Genomic DNA, 27,809 nt, shown 5'->3' on the forward strand with positions numbered 1-27,809 from the left:
TGATATCATGGTCTTTCTCGAAAACGAAGGAGGAACACAACAACAACAACAATTAAAGAACCACAAAACGACCTTTTCCTATCTTTTATTAATACTATCATAGTGGTTATTTTTAGGTAATTATTTTTGTTTCACTTTGTCCATTTTAATTTGGCCTAATACAAGAGTAATTTGAGTGATCAGAGTGTACATTTTCTAATTAGCAAAGAAATTTTAGGTTAATAATTTTTACTGCAAATGAGTTTTGATAGTTCAATATATCCTGTTTTGCCTTTATATCTAATGACAATAATTTGACTTCCTAGAGATATGTATAGAACTGAATTAATTTATCTTTTAAAATGGGACTTCAGAAATTGTACTGCTAAATCAGATTTATTTTTGCTCTGAGAAATTATCCATGTCCCTTTCCCCAAAAATTTTATAAGACACAAATAATTCTTTTAAAAACACATTCTACAGATGGTCACAATGCCAGACAACTGTAGCTGCAGTCCATTAAAGAATAGAGCTGTCTATTGTAATAATATATGTGAGGGTTTAGGGAAGGATAAAAGGGAGAGTTAGACACAGAGACAGACAGACAGACAGAGAGATCCTGAAATATACACCAGGTTTGTAGGCCTATGTACATACTCTGCAGTTTTAAAAGTAAGGGAAAAGGAACACTTCTGAAACTCTTTCTAAGGTCATAAAGATGATATGATCTCTGAATACCTGATAAGGTCACATAACACAATTTCAAATACACTTGAGGTAAATCCATGTGACATCTCCCATAGCTAAGAAGCTGTCTATGCCCTGCGGATAGTGCGTGCAATCTTCATTAAATGTACTGTATAAGGGCAGCCAGAGTCATCTGAAGAATTTCAGAGTTAGGAAATTTTAGCAGTCGTTCACACTTACATTTGAAATGATAGCTTAGGAAGTGATAAATAAGTAGATCTGGCTGGTGAATGCACTGAACAAGGAGAGAAAGTTAGCTTTGAAATAAATAGAAGGATTCAGACTCAGATAATGATTTCCCCCTTTTTAAAGCAGGGTTACCTCACTCAGAGTAGAGGCTGAGACTTAAAAAAAAAAAAAAAAGCTCCAGGCAATTAAATTCTAGTTTTAAAATCAACATAATCATCAAGATTCTTACCTTACAAGAGGGTAATTTTTTCAGGTCTTTGAATTTGTCTGTTGAGCCATTTATGTGTTGTGAGGTTAATAACATTGAAAATGTCTGAAGGCAGATTACCATGTCTTTTTTTTTTTCACATATCCACTCCCACCAATCAATTATTTGATGGAATGACTCCTCAAATCTCCTTTCATATATTAAGCTTTCATTTTTGGTATTCTTTAAAAATTCCTTTTTAAAATGACAATTTGAGAAGTAGTGTACTTGAGTTCTCATTATTATAATAAATTTTCAGTTGCTCTCAAATATAAAACAATGACTTCAACAAAGAGGCTAGATAAGGGATTGTCTTAGATTGCTATATCATTTGGCAATATAAAGATGACTTTCTTTCCAAAAGAACCAGAGCAGAATATGTATTAAAAAGCTAAAATGTATATTTGCATTATTCTAACTTTTAGAAACATGCCATCTACATATAAATATACATATATAATATATATGCATATATGAGGGAGAGAGAAAGAGAGAGAGAGAGAGAGAGAGAGAGAGAGAGAGAGAGCACAAGTGCACATTCAAGAAAGAGAGAGAGATGGGGTAGTAGCAGTAGTAGTGGTAGTAGTAGGAAGAGGAGGTGTAGTAGGATGATGTCTAAAGAGCCAATGTCAGAGTGAGAAAACTTGTGTTTGTCTCGCCTCTGACATAGACACACACAATACACACATATACACATATATATGTATACATGCATGCATGTATGCATATGTTTATAGACTATGTGACCCTGAACAAATAATTTAAGATCTTAGAGCTTCATGTAAATACTTAAGTGTTTCAGCCTGTGTCCATTGGTAAATTATGTATATCTAAAGAAAGTTTAGGCTACTACTTTCTTCATGAACCAGCTGCCACAAGTTTTAGTAGTTATATTGTTGGGATCAGCAATTTACCCAAATCCAGAGGTCCCTAAAAACAACATGTCTTCTACTAGATATGCATAAGTGGACCCATTTTTAAAAAAAGCATGTGTTCCCAGCTATCTGAGATCAAAGATGTGGTAAATGACTATACCCAATTTAAGACCAGTACATTTTGATCCAGATATTTATATTTTTTGTGGATTGACTATAATGTCCCTGGAGTGGCCATTGTCTTACCACAAAAGATTTCTCTTTAGATGGCATTTGATGCTATGTAATAAGAGAAACTAGTAAGTCTCCAATGTCTTAAATTATCATTATTAACTCCAAAGCATACAATAATGTGTTTCTTATTATTAAAGAAAGGAAGATCTTTTCTTCTCCTGCTTCTCCTAGAATCTGCATATGAACTGACATGCTATTTTTTTCTAGTTTGAACAAAAAGCTACTGTCTTGTAGTTGTAGCCATCTCCAATATTTTCCATGTCTTCCTAAGTAAAAAACAAACAAACAAAAATTACCTAGAACCACAACTTTGTGGAGAGAAGAAATGTGAAAATTCTTGCAAAAAGTTCTACTTAGGACTGGCCCATCAAATAGAACTTTAAAAGACCTTTAACACTAGCATACACACACATATGGTGACATAGAACTTCATTCAGTTTAATATGAAGAGGGATATTATTCATTCCACTTCATAAAAAGAGGATTCCTTCTATGAATTTACACAAAAATGTTATGTAACCAATAGGTTGGCAAGAAGGGTTCATTATGGTATATCCCAATGGTATCTTGAAAATAGGATACCTGGGGTGGGGAGGAAGACCCCTAGTTCAACAACAACAAAAAATTAAACTGATAAATGAAAACATTTGTGCATTCAGCACAGGATTTTTCTGTCTTGCAAATTATACTTTAGCTATTAAATCAGAGATATAGGGAACTCAAATTGAAGAGAAATGAACAGTACCTAAGAGGATTTTACTTTTCTTACTCACCCACTGGAGACATTTCTGGAACACTAGCAACATAAGGTCCATCCAAGAATTTTGGCTCATTATCATTAATGTCCTGTACTTTGATGATGAATTCTGACTCAGGCTCCAGGGGCTTCCTGGTATGTATGTCCACAGCCTGAGCACGGAGAGTATAGAAAGGTTTTTCTTCCCGATCAAGGCTTCTTATGGCATGAATGTCCCCTGTAGTTTCATCAATGGTAAAAACCGTGCCAGCTCCATCTCCTGAGAGGGTGTATTTAACGCTTCCCACTCCTTTGTCTAAGTCGGAATGAAGCTTTACAGTAGAGAAACAAAAAAAGGGATAATAAAACCATTAAAGGAATATTCCTAAATAAAAGACATCATTTACAAAAAGTTTTGAAAAATTATTTTTTCACTGAAATAAAAGTTTAAAACCATTAATTCGTCAGTCCTATTTTATCCTTCTTTATATAGAATTCTGAATTTTAGAGTTGAAAAGGACCTTACAGATTTATATTTATTCATAATAATATCTCCCAACTTGGAGGAATATTTTTTATCTTTAAATCAAGGAAGATAAATTACATTTTCCACAATTTGAGAAATGTGCAAATGGTCACCATTTCAGAATAGTAGAGACAGTTTCACAACTGAATCTGCTTTTCTGGCTTGGGGGTGGAGGAAGGGGAGGAAAGTAATGGCAGCAAAAACAAAAGAAGATGAGAGCTGAAAGAATTTCTTTTCACATAAGAATGGTTTCTCCTAGCCATAAAATTCAATCCTATGCTTAATGTGAGCAGTAAAGTCCAATAAGTGCTAAGGGAGATACAAAATTTGAAACTACCTGCTTTCATGGAGCTTGCCATCTAACAGAAGTAATATGCATTTATCTAACAACTCAATCGTTTTGGTACAAAAGCTTTTTGTGGACACTTGTAAATGTCCTAATCTAGTGAATACGCCCAGGGATGTAGGACTAAGAGAAGCAGCTTGTTGGTGCTGAGAGTAAATAATTCAGCCATGAATATTTTGCTAGACCAGTAGATAGACTTACTTAACTGTGCTAAAAGTAAAGATAGGGATAAAGACTGAACCTGTGCTGTCTATTCACAGAAACTCCCAGATAAGAAAATTCCCTCTACCAATGATGGAAATCCCTTTCTCTACAATTTATAGCTCTAGAGAGTTTCTTAAAATACCAAGATGCTAAGTGACTTGCCCAAAGTCACACAGCCAGTGTCAGTGGCTGAATTTAAGCTCAGTTGTTTCTAGCTCCAACACTAACCACAATGCCAAAGATAAATAAACATGGAAAATATATGACATGAATAATTATTTAAATATGGAATCCTTATTTTACATAACGTGAAGGGAGATAAGCTGACACAGATTGTGGTTAAAAGTATGGTCTAAAATCACATAAACTAATTGGAACAAAACAAAATAGGACAAAATCCTTATAATCTCTAAATATGAAGCCATTATGCATTGCAAAATATCATGCCATTTGGGGGTGGAGCCAAGATGGCAGAGTAGAAAGACACACATACGCTAGCTCCAAAACCCACAGCCCATAAAATATCTGTAAAAAAGAGCTGCCAACAAATTCTGAAGCAGCAGTAGCCACAGAACAACGCAGCAGAGGAGATTTCTGTTCCAGAGACCCTGAAAACCTCTCCCAAAAGGTCCTTCGCGCTGTGGACCAGAAGCTGAGCACAGCCCTGACTTGGCCACGTGGCTCAGAGAGAAGCAGATCCCTGCGGGCTTCAGGGACTGAATCTCCAGTGGCCATGCAGGTCCCTCCACCCACAGGTGACAAGGGTCGGTGAGAGGGTCTCTTTGGCCGGTCAAGAGGGGAGTGGGGTGCCCCCATAACTCAGGCCCCCTCGGGACGCAGCATCAGAGACGGGAGCAGACCTGGGCTCCCCAAGCAGGCAGGAGCCCAGATCCATTGTTGAAGGTCTCTGCATAAATCCCCTGAGGGAACTGAGCCTGAGAGGCAGCCCTGCCCCTACCTGAGCACCTGAACTTGATCTCACACTGAATAGAAGCCCCGCCCCCACTGAAGCCCTGAGGCTGGGAAGCAGCATTTGAATCTCAGACCCCAAGTGCTGGCTGGGCAGATCTGGAGGCCAAGTGGGTGTGAAGAGAACATTCAGAAGGCAAGTCACTGGCTGGGAAAAATGCCCAGAAAAGGGAAAAAAAATAAGACTATAGAAGGTTACTTTCTTGGTGAACAGGTATTTCCTCCCTTTCTTTCTGATGAGAAAGAACAATGCTTACCATCAGGGAAAGACACAGAAGTCAAGGCTTCTGTATCCCAGCCCACTCAATGGGCTCAGGCCATGGAAGAGCTCAAAAAGGATTTTGAAAATCAAGTTAGAGAGGTGGAGGAAAAACTGGGAAGAGCAATGAGAGACATGCAAGCAAAGCATGAAAAACAAGTAAACACCTTGCTAAAGGAGACCCAAAAAAATGCTGAAGAAAAAATATCATGCTGTTTTCTAAATCAATCTCTTTTCTTTCAGTCACCCTCTGTCCAGATTTGGAGAACATACATGTTTTACTGAAAAAGAAAACAACAAAGACCTGGGGTTTACTGTAAGATCTATGTCTGACTTGTTTTGTTACCCTAAGTAAGTTATTAAAACTTGCTGAGCTTTGATTCTCTCATTTTTGAAGTGGGATTTAAAACATCTGTCCTCACATATACTTGTGAGGTTCAAATATGATTGTATGTAGATATGTATATGAGAGTGCTTTGTGAAATGAAAAAAGATAGTATAGAAATTTATGGTGGTGTTGTCATTGCTACCACCACTGTAAATTGCCATGTAGTTATTCCTAGAACATGTGAAAGGAATGAATAAAGAGAAGAATGGGAGAAATGTTTTCTCTGTATTGCCATAAATGATGTTCTGGATGTATTCCTGAGCAAATCTTAACTGTGAATAAAGGATGGGAATTCTTAAGCATAAAATCAAGAAAAAGATAAAAGTTCTTTGAACTCAGTAATTTGAAATTGCAATATTCTAGAGTAGTACTGAGTAAGAGTATTGCCAATCCAAACACTTAGCAGGATTTATTTAGCATGTGATTAATTTGAAGACATAGGATGGGCAAAAGCTCAATGCAGAACTGATGAGTTTTTACAAACTGGATTCAATTGGCTTTTGAGAAATAATAGAAGAGGAATTTAGTCAAAATCCTCACTAGGTTCTGAAGATGCCATACATAACCAAGACTTTTGTCTAAACCATTCTAGCCCAAACAGATCAAGAAATAGCAAAATAAGTGTGCTCCATGGTTTGCCCCAGATTCAAATGAAATTTGTTTTTGACATGGCTGTGGTTGTTGCTGTTTCCAGCACTCAGTATTTTAAAATTTGTTCAAAGCAAAGATTCATGTGAATTGCAGTCTCAGAAGAGTATGTTTAATAGTATGTTAAAAATTAACAAATGAAATGAGAATCATTCATGCAAAACACATGAGAGGATTTTATCATCTCATAACAGCTTAAAACAGTAGGTTGGTTCAATAGAGAGATATATAGTACCCAGGGTAGAGATGTAACAATATAGCTAGACAGCATAGCAATGACTAGCTAATCCAGTCACTTAGAATATGTGTACTTGACCAGAAGGCTAACTCTTCTCTTATGCACACTCTAAAATGAATTCCAATATGCCAGAAAGTCATGCTGGTTAATATTTTGATCAGGTTGTTTAGATATAAATAGCAAGGTATTGTATTGTGATAGTGAGTGACTTAATTAGGAAAAATCAAGGGAAATATTTTGCAGATTAAAAGTTTTGAATTTGCATTAGTTAACACTGATTTTAGGCAAATCAACTGACCTTTCCAGACCTCAGTTTCCCCATTTGTAAAATGACAGGGTTGGCCTATATGATCCTCAATGTCTTTTCTAAGTTGTAAAATTCTATGCTTCCATGAATGACCTTTGAAAAGCACCTTTACCTTTAGTAAAGTAATATCCTTGAGTTATGATTGTATATTTTGTGTTTCCCTACTTGATACATATATAAAAGTCATTTTCTTAGTGTGCTGAACAGTTGAAAATGAATACGTTTTCTATCTGGACCTTGAATCTTACTGAATATTCAATTAAAATATTTCATAAATAACTCAGAAAATCCGTGATTTACTAGCTCTGTCAAAACACATTCTTTAATAGAAGGCTTTCTGAGTTACTGGGGGTGGGCAGGGAGAAGGAACCCAGCATACATACTTTTGGTGACAAAATGCTCTGAAATTAACTAAATTGATCTGCAGATGACAGCCCAAAGTTTGACTTTATTTGAAGATTTTAGTCTGTTTAGCCATGAAAGAATATGAATTATGCTGCTGTAGACTCCAATAATCTAAGATGATCTGAACATTATTTCATCATCTTCAGTGAAGACAAATTAGCATTATTCCTGACTTATGCCTGAAAGTCAATAGTTTCATTCTGAGAAACCGTGTATACATAATGTGGCCTGGGTGATTACATTCATTCTCTTCTGGAGTAGAATTGGGTCATGTTATTTCATTCCTTAATATCACTTGGCTCCATTGCCGTGAGCAAAAGCCCTGTGATACAAGTAAGAAGCATCTCAAATATCTTTCAGGCTATTCTTGGAAAACTGAAAAACGTTGCCAAGAATCACCCTTAACTTTAAATTTTGTCAATAGTTACAAAACTATGTAATTCAATAGTTCCTTTACATTAGACAAAGAGTAAGCTAGTCATTTAATAGAAACACAAACTGTTCTTCTGAATGGCAAATTAAAAATCACAAGAAATATGTTATTAGCAAAAAATCTCTTGGTAAAAATGTGCTCTGTGGGAGTACCTGTTGTATGTATTATCAGAGTACAGCTGGCAGCTTCAATAACACCATCTGACTGTACTGAGATTTGACATCTTTCCCTTTCTTCCCCTACCTCTCCAAAAAATATTGTACAGATGATAGATGTTGAGATATGTGGTGTCCAGACAATTTTGTTAGAAGTGGTGATGTTTTGTTGATTTCCAAGTCAGCTCAGATGGTTCATGGAAAAAAATAGATGCCAATAGAGGCTCTGAAAAGAGACTAAAGATTTGCTTTAGAGTACAAACTGAACTTGAATTTCATTACATAAAACTTTTTAAAGAAAGTAGTTTTGTCTAGAGAGTTAAATACTAACTAGTTTGATTCTGATTTATATTTTAGAAATGGTACTGTACAAGACAAAATCACATCCATTCATATCTTCTCTGAGTTGAAAAGTACATATAAAAATCAAGAGAGTATTATATACCTATACATATATATCTTGGTGTTAAACAGCAATCCTTGGACTTTTAAATATATGTTTTTATTCTTTTTGTGCAAATCTAAGGTATTAGCCTACACACCTAAAATTTTATGTGATCATACATTTCTCAGTGATTACTGTTTAGAATACTGAGCCAATAAGAGTCCTCAACTCTTTTGTTTCTTTTTACTATTGTTAATAACATTGTTTTTGTAAATTCCAGAATTTGGAAAGCCCAAGTTGAGTCAAAAGGCATTTATTAAGTGGCTACTATATGCTAAGAGAAGATTAAAAAAAAATCTCTTCCATTAAGCTCAAAATTCAGTGAGAATGACCATATACAAATAACAAGAAGTAAGTATAAACAAGATACTTATAGGAAAAAAAAATCATAGGTAGAAGGCATCAACCTTAAGAGAAAGGACAAGCCTTCTTGCACAGAGCTGAGATCTGAAGGAAGCCAGGGAAGTCAGTAGACAGAGGTAAGGAAAGAGAAAATTCTATGCATGGGGGATAGGTAGTAAAAAAGCATGAAGTCAAAAGATAGAGCATCTTAGGAAAGCAGTAGTAAGGACTAGGTTGTAGAGTGTGTGGAGGAGAGTAAAGTATAAAAATCTAGGAATGACCAGGTTACAAAGGGCTTTAAAAGCTAAACAGAATTTTATATTTGACCTTGGAGGAAATAAGAAGTGACTAGAGTTTTTTGAATAGAGAAGTGGCATGATCGTAAATGTGCTTTACGAAGATTACTTTGTTAGCAATGGATAGATAGTCCTGAGTGGGATTAGACTTGAGGCAAGGAGGCCAACCAGAAGGTTGCTGCAATAGTTCAGGCATGAGCTTATGAAACCAGTATGAATTTATTTTTAGTTACTTCAATTAGGTCTTTAAAAGGCCTGATTTCAGCATTGTATCTTAATTTATATGAATGTCTTTCAAATGTGCAAAAGAGTCATTAAAATAATGTACTAGTTCGCTACATCATACAAGATTGTGACCATGATTAGCAAAGAGACTACAAAAAAAAGTTTATAAATTTGGTTTGCTTTCAAGTTCAGTATATAGCTTATCATTACTGAATCACCTTGTGGGAACAGTATTCAGGATGTTATATGAATACAGGTTATAAAACACATACTGAATAGGGACACTAAATATAAGCTTCCAACTTGAAAAGACTAGCTTTATTGAGCCTTTGATGTCATGAATTCTGAAGTGGGAAGAAATTATCAGGTAATATGTTTTATCTGTTTAAAAATATTACCAGCTTGAAAGTTGGGAATTAGTAGAACATTCCCTTCATTTGGTTTAAGATGAAGATGAGCTACATGTCTTTTTACTGCCTCTCGTGTTCATTTAATGACAGGATTGACCCATGAGAGTCCAATTCTGGAAGTATATGCAGATGTCACTGCTTGCTGCCAACTCACATGGAGTCTTGCAAAGCCTACTTTTAGGAATATATGATGATTTTCAAGGACAAAATTATATTCTCTCTAGGGGAAATTCTTTTGAAAAATCAAACAGAAATAATGATGGGTGAAGAGGTGAAAATAATGGAAGTTTTATGAAGACGGTGATACCTGAGATGAATCTTGAAGGATATCAGGGATTCTAAGAGATTAAGGGAAAGGTGTAGGACATTCCATGTATCTTGGTCAGTTGGTACAAAAATACAGAGATCAGAAATGGATTGTGGATGTGAGGAAGAGTAAAAAGTATAGTTTTATTGGACTGCAGAGTGCATGTAGAAGCATAAAGTTTAATAAGGCTGGAAAAATAAGATGGGGTCACCTTATGAAAAGGTTTAGTGCCATATATTGCAGTTTTAATTTTCTCCTAGAGGTAAAATTTATTAGTGGTTATTGAGCAATGGATTAAAGAATGGCATTTCATAGTACTTTGGGAAAATAATTTTGATGGTTATGTGGTGTATGGGGAGGGGAAAGTGAAGGGAATAAGCATTAATAAAGCACCTACTTTGTGTCAGACACTATGACAAATACTTCAAAAAGTCTCATTTGTTCTTCATAACAAGCTTGTCAGGTAGGTACTGTTATTATTCACATTTGATGAATACTTGATGAAACCAAGGTAAACAAATGTTAAGCAACTTGCCGAGGGTATAAGACTAGATTTAAAGTCTAGTATAAGACTAGATTTAAATTGTTACAGTTAAACAATTAAGCCAAATGTCATCCAGATAAGTGATTTATTTAGCAGTACATGAGGTTAAAAACAAATCAGATTCAGGCCTCTCAGTGGCCAAGAACCCAGTTGGTTTTTTTTTACCCAGTTAAAGTACAATTTGGAGAGAATGAAACATAGTATGAAAGGGTTAAGATATCTGATTCTTAATCGAAGGAAGAGATCTTGAGAAAATGAAGTGATGGTAAGGGTAGGTTGGAGGGGATTGTGAGACAACAAGACATTAGGGACAGAAGGAAAATGGATAGTTTTGTGATGTTTTTTAATTTGAGTGACGTATGTGTGTGTGTGTGTGTGTGAGAGAGAGAGAGAGAGAGAGAGAGAGAGAGAGAGAGAGAGAGAGAGAGAGAGAGAGAGAGAGAGAGATCTTGTGAATTCTCCAAACTCGGATGACTTCAAGATTTAACTTCAAAATGGTAAGGAACAAATAGAGTCAGTAAGGATATTTCAATTTTACAGACCTTAGGTCTTCCTGACTCCAGGACCAGTAATCTATCCATTTTGCCACCTATGGATATATTGAAATGGGGAGACACTTAAGGCAGTTAGGTATAATATCGCTCTATTGCTAAATTATCCCCGCTCCAACTGACTCCTAGTCTAAACTTCACTATTTCTGTCAAGATACCACCAACCTTTGACTCTCTCAGGTTTGTAATTTTGGCATTATCCTTAACTTCACTGTTAATCACTCCCTATATTCAATCTGTTGGTAGATTTTGTAGTTTATACCTTCACCACATTTCTGGCATTTCACTTCTTCTCTTCACTTGCAGATGCACCATCTCAGTTCAGGTACTCATGCCCTCTCACCTAGATTATTGCAATGATCTCCTAACTCTTCTCCCTACCTTAAGCATCTCAGCACTCCAGGACATCCTATACCTACTTCCAAAGCTATTTTTGCTGAGAGCAGATCTGACCACATAATCTATTCAGTCAACACCAGTGGTTTCCTATTGCCTGAGAAAAAATGTAAACTTTTAAAGCCCTTCATAATCTGAACCTTAATAAAACATAATCTTTCTTATCTCATCTAAACCTACTTCCTATCCCACACTCTGAATGAGCTATACTGGCCTTGTCTGTTTCTCATACCTGACACTCCATCTGACAGTCAGAGGAAGGAAAGAAGTTGGTGTCCTTTTTTTTTTAAACTAAGGTTACTTTCTTATCCCACAGATGAATTTCCTACCTTGATAAAGATGATAATACATATTACTGAGAGAAAAAAAGAGAAATCACATGGGATTAAATTTTCAAGTTGTCAAGAAGGACTTTCATGATATATTGTGAAAATTAATTTAGAATTCATTTTGTTTTTGAAATAATATTCAGACTTGTCACTTTTGTTTTGGTGTAGTGGAAAGTATATTACATTTGGAGTCTAGGGGCTTGGGTTCAAATTGGAGCTCTCTTATTGCTTAATATAACAGTGGGAAAATGGCTTTACTTCTCAGCCTCAGTTGGCTCAGCTATCAAATAAAGTAGTTGAAAGTCATTATCTCTGAATTTTCTTTCAGTGCAATTCACCATGCATTTAATAATGGCCTATCATGGGCAAAGCATGGTGCTGGGTGCTAGAGATACAAAGGCAAAATTACAGAAGTTTCTGGCCTCTAGGAATCTACATTCTATTTCCAAGTTTAACTCATATAAGCCTGTGAAATTAGAATTTCTAAAAGTTCAGATTAAGAAATTCAGCAAATAACTATCTACATCCAGAAAAAGAATTACAGGGTCTGAATGCAGATTGAAGCATACTATTTTCACATTTGCTTTTTTTTGTTTTGTTTTTCTTCCTCTTGGTTTTTCCCTTTTGTTCTGATTCTTCTTTCACATGACTAAAGTGGAGATGTGTTTAATGTGACTGTACATGTATAGCCTATATTAGATTTCTTGCCATCTTGGGGAAGGGGGGGGAAGAAAGAGAGGGAGGAAATCAAAATCTTATAAAAGTGAATGTTGAAAACTTTCTTTACATGTAATTAGAAAAAAGTAAAATCCTATTAAGAACATTAAAAAAAAGAAATTCAACAAATAGTTCTTATGTTTACTGTTTTGAGAGCTCTGTGGTAGACAATGAAGAAGAGATTAGACATAAAAAAATTATATAAGGCGTAACTTTTGATGCCTTGGGGCAGGGAGAAAGGAGCAGGTGTTTATGAAAGGCCTCCTATATGCTAGGCACTTTGTTAACAGCTTTATAAATTTTGTCTCACTTCATCTTCACAACAACCCTGTAAGGTTCTTACAACTCAGGATCACATAGCTAGTAAGCATCTAAAATGATATTTCAGCTCAGGTCTTCCTGACTCTGGGTCCACTGCTTCATCTCTTACACTACCTACGTGTCTTAATGCAACTGATTGACTAAGAATAATAATATAAAAAGATATGAAAACTGCATAATAGAGGCACAAACAAAAAGCACATGAGGTTTAGAGACAGAGGGAAAGGTTATTTACTAATTGGGAAAATTCAGAAAAGTTTCATGGAGAAGGTAATATTTAATTTGGTCTTGAAAGAATAGGCAGGAATTTAATAACAAAAGAGGAGAGGGAAATTCTATGCATGAAGTAGAATATACAATATGATCAAAGACACAGGAAATACCAAATATTTTATGATCCATTCTTGGTTCACCACCCATGAACCTTTTTTTTCTTCAGGTATCTCAGTATACACTCACATAAATTATCCAAGAAATAAATGTTTGTGTGTTGTTGTGACTGTTGTTTGTTTTCCATGGTGTACATTGATCCTCTTTTACTGTCAATACAGAAAACATTGTAGCTCTGGCCATCCAATCATAAAAAAGATTAGCATTTTAGGTAAAAGGAAAATGTACAAGATAAACCACAGTGCTTTGAATTCCTGAACTGTTGCACTACATTCTGAGGGATAGCAGCATACTGTCAACACAGAGGAGGGCACTGAGGTTCTGGGTTCAAGTCCTGCCTCTGATTGAGACTGACTGGATGACCCTGGCAAATTGCTTAAAGTCACAGTGCCTTATCCAACTCTCTGTCTTTGATGCATAGATGAGGTGCCTATTTGCATTATTGGAGGGTGTTTCTTCACTAGGAGTTTAACAACTTGTCATAATTCTGACAAGGAAGTAAATTACTGATGCTACTTGGGCCTTGGAAATACATCATTTGACAGTGATGTCATGCTGTTATCCAAGTATAACTGGTTAAATGCTGATAAAATACTTGATGTGAGAGGCAGAGGGGAATGTCTTTTAGCATTTAGAAGTGGAACTTAGAATAAGAAATTGTGGCCTTGTCTGCAGGACTCTGATGGTAATTAAGTTGAGTCTGCAAGCAATGGCACATATAGATAAATAACCACCATAGGAAAAAAAAAATGAGCTCAGATCTATGGGTTGAAGCTATTTTTATTATCTGCAGACAGGAAATCATATGTAGCTTTTTTCCCTCTAAGTAACTTTGGGCAAATAATTTACAATTCCAGTCTCTCCTTTTCTTTCTCTCTATTCTGCTTTCATGGATGCCACAGCGGTCACTATGCTAGTTTAAATTTCCCTAGAATATATGGGAGATATTTCTGATAAGCAAAAGAGCTCCTCTTTTCCCAAAAGATAAAGCACACAGATTGCCCATAACTCTGCCTGAACAATATTGTAATGCAAATTTTGTTCCCTCTAAAGCCATTGACTGCCATAGTACATTTGGCATTCTCAGTCACCTTCCTCTCAAGGGAGGATTCATTTGTTCCTTCTAGCTTGATTGTTACCAATTGAGCAAGAGGAATTCCACTTTACAAGGTTAGGAATTCCCCTTAACAGCCTAATGTGAGTTGAGAACTCCCCTGGCTGGCTGACAGACCCAGAGCTATTTATCATCTGGAAGTATTTCACCTTCTATTCAAGAAAGTAGAAATACATTTGAATGAGGCATAAAACCTCCCTTGAGGTCTGTCAAGGAAGATCTCAAAAGAACAAAGAGAACTGGCAATCCTTGGGAGCAACTGTAAAATGATCTGCTAGGATATATTATGTGCCCGATAGCAAAGGGAATATGCTAATCTCCCAATTTTCCCTTTCATATTTTTCTTTCCCCATGAATAGCCCTGCCATGATAACATGTGAAGAATGTTGTAAAACTGGCCTTTAAGTGGTGTATAAATGTAGATAATCCAAATTACTGACAGAACTGAATTACTCTTTAATTTCAGAGAATACAAAGGTACATTTCTCTAACAGCTCAGACACTCTGGCATACAGCCTTGGTGTACAGACTGCAAGAACATGTATGTTAGAAGAGGATACTAAAGTCTTATCACTTCCACCTACAATTTAGCTATCCTTTGTTTTGTTCCCCCAAAAGCTCAATCCTTAAGTAGCAAGATACTGTCATTTATAAATTGTGTGTATTTTCATGGAATGCTGTCACCTTTTCCCCCTTACAGTAGCCTTAGGAGGTAAGGAGTATGTCATATCATATTCATTTTAGTGATGAAGAAACTGAGGCTAAGAAATTGTTTTCTCAAAGCCTCAAGCATATAGGGGCTTTAGAAATGAAACTCAGGTCTCCTGACTCCTACCTAAGCATTCTTTCTAGAAGATTTACTTCTTTTTCAAATATAATCTTCATTTCTGGAGTATGATTTGGGCTTCATTCTTGTGAATGCAAAGAATTGCTTATAATTTTAAAGAAGATGAATGTCATTCTTCTGACTAGTAGTTGTATTATTAGAATTAATCCCTCAATTTGATAAACTGTGAATTTAAAAAATCAACAGAAAATTACCTAATCTGAAAGGTCTAATATAGGTTTTGGAATCATAAAAACCTGAGATAAATTATAGTTTCCAATATATACTATCTATGTTTGACTTGAAAATTATATCAATGGAGGGAATTTTTATACTCAAAATGTGCTGTACTGATGACCTCACAGTTTTCAAGTAAATTAATTTACGGAATTGTATGTGAATACATCGAACTTGACTCTTAGATGGTTAGTTGGTCATTGTCCATTCTTGAAGAGGAACAAAATGACATCATTATGTTAGAGTCAAGTTACAGTGTGTCTTACTTTGGCTGATCAGACCAACATGGGCTTGGAATGCTCTACCACAGGTTGGGCATGAACAGTCCAGGTGAACAATTGTGGTGAATTCTCTAAATCTGCAAATCTCTCATTTCTTTTGAGCTACTTCAATTCTGCTTTGCTCATAGAACATAGTACCTTCTTTGATGAGGGCATGCCAATGCTAGGCAGTGCTGTATCAGTATCTCCAATGTGTCACAATTAATTTCAAAGTTCTTAAGGGAGACATTAAGAGTATCTTTGTATCACTTTTTTCTGACTACCATATGTGTGCTTGTCCTGTGTGAATTCTCCATAAAATAGTCTTTCTGGCCAATATATGCTTGGTATTTAAACAATGGGGCCAGCACAATGTAGTTGCACTCTCTGCAGCAGAGTTTGAATGCTTGGCAGTTTAGTTCAAGAAAGGATCTCATTGTCTGGTATCTTATCCTGCCAGGCGATCTCCAGAATTTTCCTAAGATAATTCAAATGGAAGTGATTCAGTTTACTGGTGTGGTGCTGATAGATTGTCCAGGTTTCAAAGGCATACAACAATGAGGTCAGCACAATAGCTCTACTGACCTTCACTTTGGTAAGCAGTTGAATACTTCTTATCTCTGACACTTTCCTTTGAAGCTATTACTGAGTTAGCTCTGGCAATCTGAGTCAGCTTCAATATCTATGAGTACATTCCCGGAAAGTATACTGTGAAGGTAAGTGAACTTAACCACAGCATTCAAAACTTCTCCATTTTCTATAACCAAAGGTTTCATGCATGGACAGTGAGGTACTGCCTGATGGAGCACCTGTGTTTTCTTAGTGTTAATTGTTAGGCCAAAATTAGAACAAGCAGCAGAGAACTAATCCATACTTTGTTGCATCTCAGCTTCAGAGGCTGCATGGAGTGCACAATCATCTGCAAACGGAAAATCATGCACCAACACTCACTTCACTTTGGTCTTGGCTTTTAGCCTTTTCAAGTTGAGGATTTTACCTTTAGTGCAGTAGATGACCTTGAAGCTGTGTTCATTCTCACTGAAAGCATTTTACAACATGGCTGAAAATATCATGCTAAAAGCCATGGGCGTAAGCACACAGGTCTTGTTTCACTCCATTGGTGACCGCGAAAGTGTGAGAGGAACAACTGTTATCCAGACCTCAGCAATGAATATGACTTTCAGATATATGCCATAGGTATGTCTAGCTTAAGTATGTATGCTAATCATTTATTTTTCCAGGTAAGTCATAAATTTTCTTTACCCCTTATAATTCTTTCTATGTTGGTTTCATTTCTCCCTTCTATTATTTATCCCACAGGAAGCAGAAATCATGTGAATAGCAAATTATATTGCTTAATTTCCCCAAACTAGTTTATACTCTGATCCTCAGCAATACAAATGGAATAAAAATGAGAATTAAGAAGAGAGCTATAATCCTTAAAGTGCTAACTCTGAATCACTTCACAACAGTCTTCACATGCTTGGGGGAGGAGTGATAGTAAGCTAACATAAATTGGTAGGTTTGTGTGGGATAGGATTCCCTCTTAAAATCTACTTCAGAGACCCCAATCTAAAATAAGTGGTAGTCACTGAGTTTGTTTAGTGACATGAAAATGATTCTGAAGGGTGGAAGTAGCACTGGAAATATGCTGCTTTTTCACTAAGCCACTGACCATAGCCAAAATGGCAGAAATTGGGTCCAGAAAGCCTTTGGCTCCTATTTCTCTTTTCCAAGATAATTGAAGCAGACAGACAAACATGTAAAGGAACAGAAAAGAGGGGGAAATCACAGTAGAATGACAGAGTTAGTGATGACTCTGGACCAAAGGAAGAGGGGACTTAATCCCGGCTGAGGCAAATCTTCTCTTTCGTGAGGGTACTTATAGAAAAAACCCAAATTAATGAACTCTATATACTTTATTGGAAGTAAAGCAAGGTATTGCTACAGACTACTTATGAGAGCGGACTACAAAAGGGGGGGAGGGATCATATAGTGAAGTTACAGGAGAATTATTTTTAAAGCAGATTTCAAGATAAAAAGCCTCAATAAAAAAACACAGTGTTAAAGCAGATGAATAATCAGAAAGGATCCTTATACCCAAAGACAATACAAAACCTTCCTAACAAATACTACAATAGAAAGGAAAAGCAGTGAATGATAAAATACCTAATTCTATGAATATTTATGGTAATTTAAAATGACAAGAAAATTCAGAATGACTCAAAATAGAAACGGAATATGAAAAAAATAGCAATAAATATAGGTTAGAACCTCAATTAGATATGAAAAAGAAAAGATTTACGATAGGAAATCTCTCCAAAGCATGGTCAGCAAATTCAGTCTGAGCATAAAATCTGAGTATATTTTTGTACGGCTGAGAAGTTAAGTTAATGGTTTAAAAGACAATAAATCTGTGTTCTTAAATGTAAAAACAAGAGCAAAAAATAGTCTTATCTTGAGAGTCATGAAAAAGAAATCTGGTTAAATTTGGTCCCTGGGCTTTAGTTTGCTGACCCTTGCCCTAAAGAAACGAAAGGGGCACAAAGAGATCTGAAACACATAAAATGTTGAAGGAGGAGAAAATTCTATTGAAGAGAAGCAGAAGGCAAAAAATTTAAAAGAACATGTACATTGAGTCCAAATCAAAGTGCACTTGAAGACAGGCTATAATGAGATAACTTAAGGATCACAGCTCCTTGAAGAAACATGATTAAAAAAACCTGAATACCATTATGCAGGAAATAATACAAGAAGCTTCCTTAGAAATTTTGACTATACAATCAATGTATCAATCAAGAAAATCCACAGATTGCAAGGACAGTAAGGGGTTGGGGGATGATAGAGTAAATATTGTGAATCAAACTCCAAGGAACACAGTCATTAGTGGTTATGCTTAATAATTTCAATGAAAAAAAGAAAACAGCTTTCAAGGAGCCAGGAGAAAGACCTTCAAATGTAAAAGAAAATAAATTAAAATACAGCAAGTCTATTCTAAAACCAAGGGAAATCACAGAAAGTAATTGAATTGAATAATCCATTCGTTATCCTATGTATTCTTTTCCTCTATTCATTTTGTGTCTCTATAGATTTTTCTCTATCTATTCTCCAACTTTCATCAATTTTACATTATCTAATTTGGGTGAAAATTTTTAGTTATCATCAACGAGTATAAATAGTGAAAAAGTACTTGCATTATCATGTAAGTTTTTCTTCTTTTACAAAGAACATGACAATTGTATTTAGTAGGTTATACTCAGAAATGGTTTGTAAGAAATATATCATTGATAAGTTTTGAGTTTATTTATTGGTTCTATTTTTCAGTTATATATACATTGACATATATGCAGACAGACAGCAAATATTGCCATTCTTCGATTAAAATTCTACAAACAAATGTTCTTTTTTTGTCTTTTTGCATTTAAGTTCAAAATTAATAAAAAGAAAATTCAAATCCTACTCTGAGGTCCCATTGTAGAATAGTAATTACCCATGGGCCTTGAAGGACTTTCTGGAAGAATATAAATCCTGTTATAAAATATAAAGACTTCAAGTGACAGACTTTATCTTCTGAGGACCAACCTATCCACCCTGGAGAGGCATATCACCAGATTGATATCAGGGTAATGAAATTTTAAGCCATAGCAACTCATGAAGACCTAAGAGAGGCAGCCATCTAGATACGTAAAAAGAGTGCTCTTTATCAAAACCACAGATACTTTAATTACTCCACTAAACATATTTTAATTATTGTCAGATGTTATTATGGTAATTATTATTATGACAATTTCACTGATTACAACACTTAATTTTTTTCTTTTAGAGAAGAGTTTTCTCAAATACAAGAAAAACATTCAATTTAGTGTATACTTCCCTAAGTCACCCTTTAGAATGTTATTATGCAAAGAGGAAGAATCCTTAGGACTCATGTTGTCAAATTCAAATGGAAATAGCAGACTGTGAGTTTCACATTGACTTAGAAAAATGCTTGAAGCCCAGCCATGGCACCTCCAGATACAACCATCACATAGTTCTGTTGCTTTTCAGCTTAAAACTCTTCTGTAGCTCCCCAATATATGTTATTTTAAGTACAATCTCTACTGGTAAGTGCCAACAACATGATTCCAGGTGGGCCTTCACACAGCCAGGGAATTGGCCAGACATCAGTATAGATAGGGGTCCACCAGCCACTGAAGCTGCCTATACTCTAGCAGTCCTGGGGATGGGGGTAGACCTCCAGCTGCCAGACCCCCCCCTCCACCACTCCTCATCCTGTGAGCTTCAGTGTAACCCTGGGAAACTCAGAAAAACTTCACCTGGCCTCAGCCTTGTCAGACACCAGTCAGCTCAGCACCTAAAAGAACTAGAGGCCACAGAACACAAAGCCAGAAGCCACACCTGAAATTCCCAACCTAAGAAACATGGGACAGAGCCCCCTGTAACCCAGAAGCAGAGATTCACTTTAAAATCCAGGGAAATGGCAACCACCATGAGCAAGAAGCAAATCAAAAATTCAAATACAATAGAATATTATTATAGGGACAGGAAAAATAAAAATACGAATTCAGAAGTGGACAGCATTGACCCTACACCCAGTTTGTATGTTTGAAACAAACTGGTTTCAAGCCTAAAAAGTATTCTTGAAGGAGTTTTAAAAGACAAATTAGAGAGGTAAAAGAAAAAAAATGACTAATGATTTTAAAAATACAACTGACAAAATGAAACAAAGAACTCACTGAAGAGAAGAGCTTCTTACAAAATAAAATTGGCTAAATAGATAAGGAGATACAATACCTAACTGGAGAAAATAACTCTTTGAAAGGAAAAAAAATGGACAAAAGGAAAAGGATGTACAAAACCTAACTGAAGAAAACAATTCATTGAAAATTAGAATTCAGTAAGTAGAAGTTCATGACTCTTTGAGGAATCAAGAGTCAGTCAAACAAGAATGAAATAAAGAATGAAAAAGAGGAAGGAAACAAAAAATATGTCATTTGAAAAGCAACTGAATTGGAAAATAGAGGGAAAATCTAAGAATTACTGGTCTAAAGGAAAGCCATGGTGAAAAAAAGAGCCTGAATAGTACCTTCCAAGAAATCATCAAGGAAAACTGCCCTGAGGTCTTAGAACCAGAAGGCAAAATAGTCATTGAAATAATCCACCAATCACCTCCTGAAAGAGATCCCAAACTGAAAATGCCAAGGAATATTGCAGCCAATTTCCAGAATTATCAGGTCAAGGAGAAATATTGCAGGCAATCAGAAAGAAACAATTCAAATATCAAGAAATTATGGTTAGGATCACATATGACCTTGCAGCTTCTACATTAAAAGATCAGAAGTTGGAATATTATATTCTATAAGGCAAATGGAGCTTAGACTACAAGCAAGGATAAACTACCCAGCAAAATTGAGCATAATCTTTCAGGAAAGGAGATGGGCATTCAATGAAATAAGGGACTTTCAGACCTTACTGATGAAAAGGCCAGAGCTCCATGGAAAATTTGATGTAGTAATACAAGGCTCAAGAGAGACACAGAAAAGTAAACAGAAAAGTCAAGAAACAGGAAATCATTATTCAATAAGGGAAAACTGCTTACATCCCTATATGGGAGGATGATATTTGTTAATCTTGATAATTGTATATTTATGATGACATATAAAAGGGATAGATAGATAGATAGATAGATAGATAGATAGATAGATAGATAGATAGATAGATAGAGGGTGTAAGTATAAGTTAACTAATGTGATAATAAGATAATATGTTAACTAATGTGATAATAAGAACCTAATTAAGAGGTGCAAAGGCATTGTAATGGGAGAAGAGGAAAGGAGGAGGAAGAAAAGGGTAAATAACATCACATGAAGAGGCACCAAAACATATTACAGTAAGAGGAAAGAGGGGAGGGAGATGAGCATTGTTTCAGCTTTATTCTCATCTGATTTGGTTCAATGAGGGGATAACATAGTTAAGAATAGAAATTTAACTTGCCCTATAGCCGGTAGGAGGAGAAAGGGAAAAGTAAAGGGAGAGAGTAGTTAGAAGGGAAGACATAGTAAGGGAAAAGAGAAAGAAAAGGGGGGGGGAGAGTGTTGATAGAAGGGAAGGAAGCCTGAGGGAGTTGGTGGCAAAAAGAAAAACTCTTTTGAAGAGGGGAAGAGAAAAGGAGAAATAAAAGCATAAACAGGTCAGGGAGAATAGGATGGAGAAAAAGACACAGACAGTAATCTTAACAGTGTCTTAGGATGAACTCTCCTATAAAATTGAAGGTGGATAGCAGAATAGACAAAAAAACCCCATAATTCTACAATATGTTGTTTACAAGAAACACATTTGAAATGGTGGATACACAAAGGGTAAAGGTCAAAAGAGTAGAATATATTATGCTTCAACAGAAATTTTTTTAAAAAGCAGAGATAGCAATTCTAATCTCAGACAAAGCAAAAGCAAAAATAGATCTAGTCAAAAGAGTTACGTATGGTCCTAAAAGGCACCATAGATAATGATGTAATATCATTACTAAACATATATGTACCAAGTGGTACAGCATCCAAATTATTAAAGTAGAGGGCAATGGAGTTACAGGAAAAAATAGACAACAAAACTGTACTAGTGGGGGACTTCAACCTTCCCCTATCTGAATTTGATGAATCTAACCTCAAAACAAACAAGAAAGAAGTTAAGGAGGTGAAGAGAATTCTGGAAAAGTTAGATATGATAGACCTCTGGAGATAAATGAATTGGGATAAAAAAGAATATACCATTTTCTTGGCAGTACATGGCACATACACAAAAACTGACCGTTTACTAGGGCATAAAAACCTCCCAGTCCAGTACAGAAAGGTAGAAATTGTAAATGCATCCTTTTTGCAGATCATGATGCAATAAAAATTATATGTAAAATATAGTCATGAAAAGATAGACTAAAAATTAATTGGAAACTAAATAATCTAACCTTAAAGAATGAGTGGGTCAAACAACAAATCATATGAACAATCAATAATTTAATTCAAGGGAATGACAATAATAAAACAACCTACCAAAATTTATAGGATGCCTCAAAAGCAGTTCTTCGAGGAAATTTTATATCTCTGAATATTTACATGAATAAAATAGAGAAAGAGGAGTTTAATGAACTGGGTATGCAATTGAAAAAGTTAGAAAAAGAACAAATGGAAAATCCACCAATTAAATACCACCTTAGAAAAGTGGAAAACTAAAGGAGAGATTAATAAGATTTAATTACGAAAAATATTGAAATAATAAATAAAACTGAGCTGGTTTTATGAAAAAAACAATAAAATTGATAAGCCTTTGGCCAACTTGATATAAAGAAAGAAAGAAGAAAAACAGATTATCAATGAATTCACCTCCAATGAAGTGGAAATTAAAACAATAATTAGAAATTATTTTGATCAATTTTGAATGCCCATAAATTTGACAATCTTAGTGAAATTGATAAATATTTTATATATAAATATACATGTATTTATATATTTGTGTGTGTGTTTATATAGGTATAGATATATCTATCTATCTGTCTATCTATCTATCTGTCTATCTATCTATCTATCTATCTGTCTATCTATCTATCTATCTATCTATCTATCTATCTATCTATCTATCTAATCTATCTATCTATCTATCCCAGATTACAGAATAGGAAGCAAAGTACTTAAATAACCCCTCAGAAAATGAAACTGAACAAGCCATTAATGTGCTCTCTAGGAAAAATTTCTCCAAGACCACATGAATTTACAAGCGAATTCTATCAAACATTAAAAGAACAGTTAATGCCAATACTGCATAGATTATTTGGGAAGATAGGAGAAAAAGGAGTTCTATCAAATTCTTTTTGTTATACAAATATGGTGTTGATACCTAAACTGGGAAGAGGTAAACCAGAGAAAGAAAATTATAGACCAATTTCTCTAATGAATATAGATGCAAACATTTTTAACACGATATTAGCCAAAAAGATAACAGCAACCTATCATGAGAATAATACACTTTGATCAGGTAGAATTTATACCAGGAATACAGGGTTGGTTCAATATTAGGAAAACTCTCACAGTTATTGATAATATCAATAACAAAACCAACAGAATCTACATGATTATCTCAACAAATGAAGAAAGAACTTTTCACAAAATAAAACACCCATTCTTATGGAAAACACTGGACAGCATAGGAATAAATGGAGCCTTCCTTAAAATGATAAGTAGTGTCTCTAAAAAACCATCAGTAAGAATTATATGTAATGGGAATCAGCTAGATGTATTACCAATAAGATCGGGTGAAACAAGGATGTCCATTACCACCACTGTTATTCAATATGGTGCTAGAAATGTTAGCTTAGCAATAAGAGAAGAAAAAGAAATAAAAGGAATTAGAATAGGTAAAGAAGAAACTAAGTCAGCACTCTTTGCTGACAATATGATCATATACTTAGAGAAAGCAGAGAATTAAGTAAAGGACTACTTGAAATAATAGACAATTTTGGCAAAGTTGCAGGTTAGCAAATAAACCTACATAAATCATCTGCATTTCTATATATTACTAACAAAGCCTAACAGCAAGAGATAGAAAGAGAAATCCCACTTAAAGTTACTGTAGACACTATAAAATATTTAGAAGTCTATTTGCCAAAACAAACCCAAGGATTATAGGAACACAATTACAAAACATTTTTCAACCAAATAAAGTCAGATCTAAATAACTGGAAAAACATTACTTGATAGTGGTTAGGCCAAGCTAATATAATAAAAATGACAATTTTACCTAAATTTATTTATTTATTCACTGTAATACCAATCAAACTACTAAAATTATTTTCTAGAGTTAGGAAAAAAATATCAAAATTTATCTAGAAGAACAAAATGTCCAGAACATCAAGGGAATTAAAGAAAAGAAATGCTAGGAAGGTAGTCTAGCTATACCAGATCTTAAATTGTATTATAAAGCAGCATTCATCAAAACTACTTGGTAGTGGCTAAGAAACAGAGGGATAGATCAGTGGAATGGGTTAGGAACACAACACACAATAGTCAATAATTACAGCAGTATACTGTTTGATAAACCCAATGACCTCAGCTTCTGTGATAAGAACTCACTGTTTGACAAAATCTGCTGGGAAAACTGGAAAAGAGTATGGCAGATACTGGGTATGGACCAATGCCTGACATCATATACCAGGGCAATGTCCAACTGGGTATAGGATCTGGGTATAAAGGTTGATACTACAAACAAAATAGGGGAGCAAGGAATCATTTATTTATCATACTTATGGAGAATGGGGGAATTTGTGATGAAACAGGACATAGAGAACATTATGAAATGAAAAATGGATAATTTTGACTACATGAAAATGAAAAGGTTTTGCACAAATGAAGCCAATGCAACCAAGATTAGGAGGGAAGCAGAAAACTGGGAAAGAATTTTTACAAGCAGTGTATGTGATAAAGGCTTCATTTCTAAAATATATAGAGAACTGAGTCAAATTTACAAGAATACAAGTCATTCCCCAATTGACCCAATTTATGTTACCATAAATATGTGCCCATTCTTTACTCTAGCTATTGAGTGCATTAGTAAGAGTGTGATTTGGAATTACATATATATTGTGATTTTTAAAAAAAAAATTATTTATGCCATTGCTTTAAAGTTAGTATGAATATTGACATGAAATGTCAATTGCCTTATTAAGTAAATGATAATGTTTAATATCTAAAAGTGTCATTATTGTGAAGATCAATTTTATATAGATAGAAAATGCATTGAATACCATCTTGAGGGTTAGAATGGTGAGAAGGTGTGTGTGTTCATCCTTCATTGCCAAAGAAGACCATGCCATCAGAAAAATAATGACATGACTTGCACTTGACTTTGTTTTGAGTGAGGGAGGGCTGTGTGCAGGTCACCAGCCTTACTTCTCCTCCAGAATCATCTGAATCCAGTGACCAGATATTCATCAGGATGACTGGAGATGACCCAGGATGAGGCAATTGGGATTAAGTGACTTGCCCAAGGTCACACAGCTAGTGAATGTCAAGTATCTGAGGTGAGATTTGAACTCAAGTCCTCCTGATTCCTGCATTGGTGATCTATCTACTGCACCATCTAGCTGCCCAGTGAGCATTCTCCTCAATATGATTAGCTCTAGGATCCTGAGAGAGAGTTCTATTGTAATTCTGTGATAATAGTCCATCTCTGGGAACTTAGACTTACTACTGTGAGAGTGTGTTGGAGTGAGAAATTTAAACCCAGAGAAATGTTTTTTTGTGTGCATGGGGGTGGAGGGTGGAGTAGAGGGTGATGGTGGTAGAAGCATTTATATCCTACATAGCATGTAGAATCAACCAGTAGCACATATATGGCATTACCTTGTAGGGGCATGGGAAAAAAACACATTCACATATCACTGTCATGTTACATAAGGAAATAGAACATCTGACCCAGCCGGTGTCCAAGTCAAATATCTCTCATTGTCTCTTTACTTGTCTTAGATATTGACTCCTTATTAATTTTCTTCTCCACCCTTTTTAGTCCAAAGTTTATTCTCCTTGGTAGAGAAAACAGAAGTAAAAAAAAATAATAATAATAATCAGCAGATTTTACTTATCTCTGTTGTCAATTAACATTACCCTGCCCACTTCAAGCAGTGACTTATCACTTTTTAACCTCTTTTTCCCTAATATAGCTTGTAAACATTTTTGCCCCTTCCTGAAGTTTCTTTGTTCAACTCAGCTCTTTCTGAGGTATAGCATTTTTGACACCATTCTTAAAATACTTGACCATAAATGCATTCACTCTTTATTGCCTTCATGTGCCTTCATCTTCTGTGTGTATCTAATTCTTTGTACTCTAATTAGTACAAGAGTCTTGATCTGTTTATAATCTGGGCCAATTTACCCATCTTCAGGAAATCCGATGACCACCCTACTCATGGAGGATCACTGTATTAATGCCAGACTTTGTGTGAAAATCTTATTGTCTTAGTATACTGTAGTTCAAAACTCTCAAGCTAAAGAACGGTCAGTCTCAACATCTGCAGCTTCAGAGATTACAGGCAAGGCCACCACACCTGACTGCTGCCTAGAGTCTTAAAACGTTTCATTGAGCATTGAAAAGTAATTTGTCCACAGTCACAAAAGCACTGTATGTATCAGATAAGGAACTTGAATCCAGGATTGTTTCTCCTTTAAACTTTTGGGTGTCATCACAACTATCATTTTTTGTGGTTGTTCATTTGTTTCATTTGTTTGTTTTTAATGAATTATATCTTCTTTCTATGGTTTGATAGATTTGTGGGAATATTTAGAAATTTTATCCCCCTCCTTTCTTTTCAGTTGAGTTAATATCACTGATATGTGTCTATTAATCAAGACTAGTTTTCAAAAACAGATGTACCGTGTTACTTTAGATGACAGTGAGTGGCCTAGTGTGGCAATTATCGTACCTAATTGTTTCTTTAAAAATAACTAAGAGGCCATACCAATGTCTAAAATGTATGTTTAATTCATTCTCCAATGGGCTTTTTAATATAATTGAAAGTATAAATAGGATGGGGCTAGGAAGGATTATGTATTAGCCATATATGTTATGTAAAGCCAAAAAAAAAAAAAACATTTCTAAGACTTACTTATTCATTTCCTTCTGAAAATCTAAGAATAATTTTAAAAAGCATATATTTTCTATATGATCATGAGTCTATCACTTAAAATAATTCAAGTTTACTTGTGTTTATTTGGTTATTTTTCTCTTTTAGACAGATCTTACATGGAATCTCTTATCATGATTCCCAGAAGGGTAACAAATTGGTTATAACTAGCATTTTTTTTTTTTGCTTACTGACAGTCTTGGCACGCCACACTAGGTAAAGAAAGTAAAACCCCTGAGAGCTTTTTGCTTGTTATGTGGACTAACAGATTCATTACTATGCTACATTCACAGACTTGGGCTAAGGTGTAGAAGTGAATTATTTGGGTCACAACATTATGGTCATAGCAATTATTTCATTAATTTCCACATGAATCTACATTTTCTAAATACAGCATCTTTACCAAAATTATTTTGCCTCCCCAAGTTGTGTATGATACAAAACTTATATGACTCTTTATCATTATGATATAGATTACAACCTCATTTGCAAATTATTTTTATCAATATAATAATAAAATTCTCCCCATTATTTCCTTGGTAAATTTAACAC

The 27,809-nt window shown here is 35.1% G+C and overlaps 1 protein-coding gene across 1 annotated transcript in view; it reads right to left on the bottom strand.

Moving 5' to 3' along the window:
- The window catches only part of CDH12 (cadherin 12), a 686,747-nt gene that overhangs the window by 352,676 nt on the left and 306,262 nt on the right, over positions 1 to 27,809 (bottom strand). The window contains exon 3 of the mRNA XM_072605471.1: positions 3,045 to 3,339. Within this exon, the coding sequence (XP_072461572.1) occupies positions 3,045 to 3,339 (295 nt within the window). The remainder of the gene's footprint in view (positions 1 to 3,044; positions 3,340 to 27,809) is intronic.

The sequence above is a fragment of the Notamacropus eugenii genome, chromosome 4, assembly GCF_028372415.1.
Source record: "Notamacropus eugenii isolate mMacEug1 chromosome 4, mMacEug1.pri_v2, whole genome shotgun sequence".
NCBI classification, from domain to species: domain Eukaryota; kingdom Metazoa; phylum Chordata; class Mammalia; order Diprotodontia; family Macropodidae; genus Notamacropus; species Notamacropus eugenii.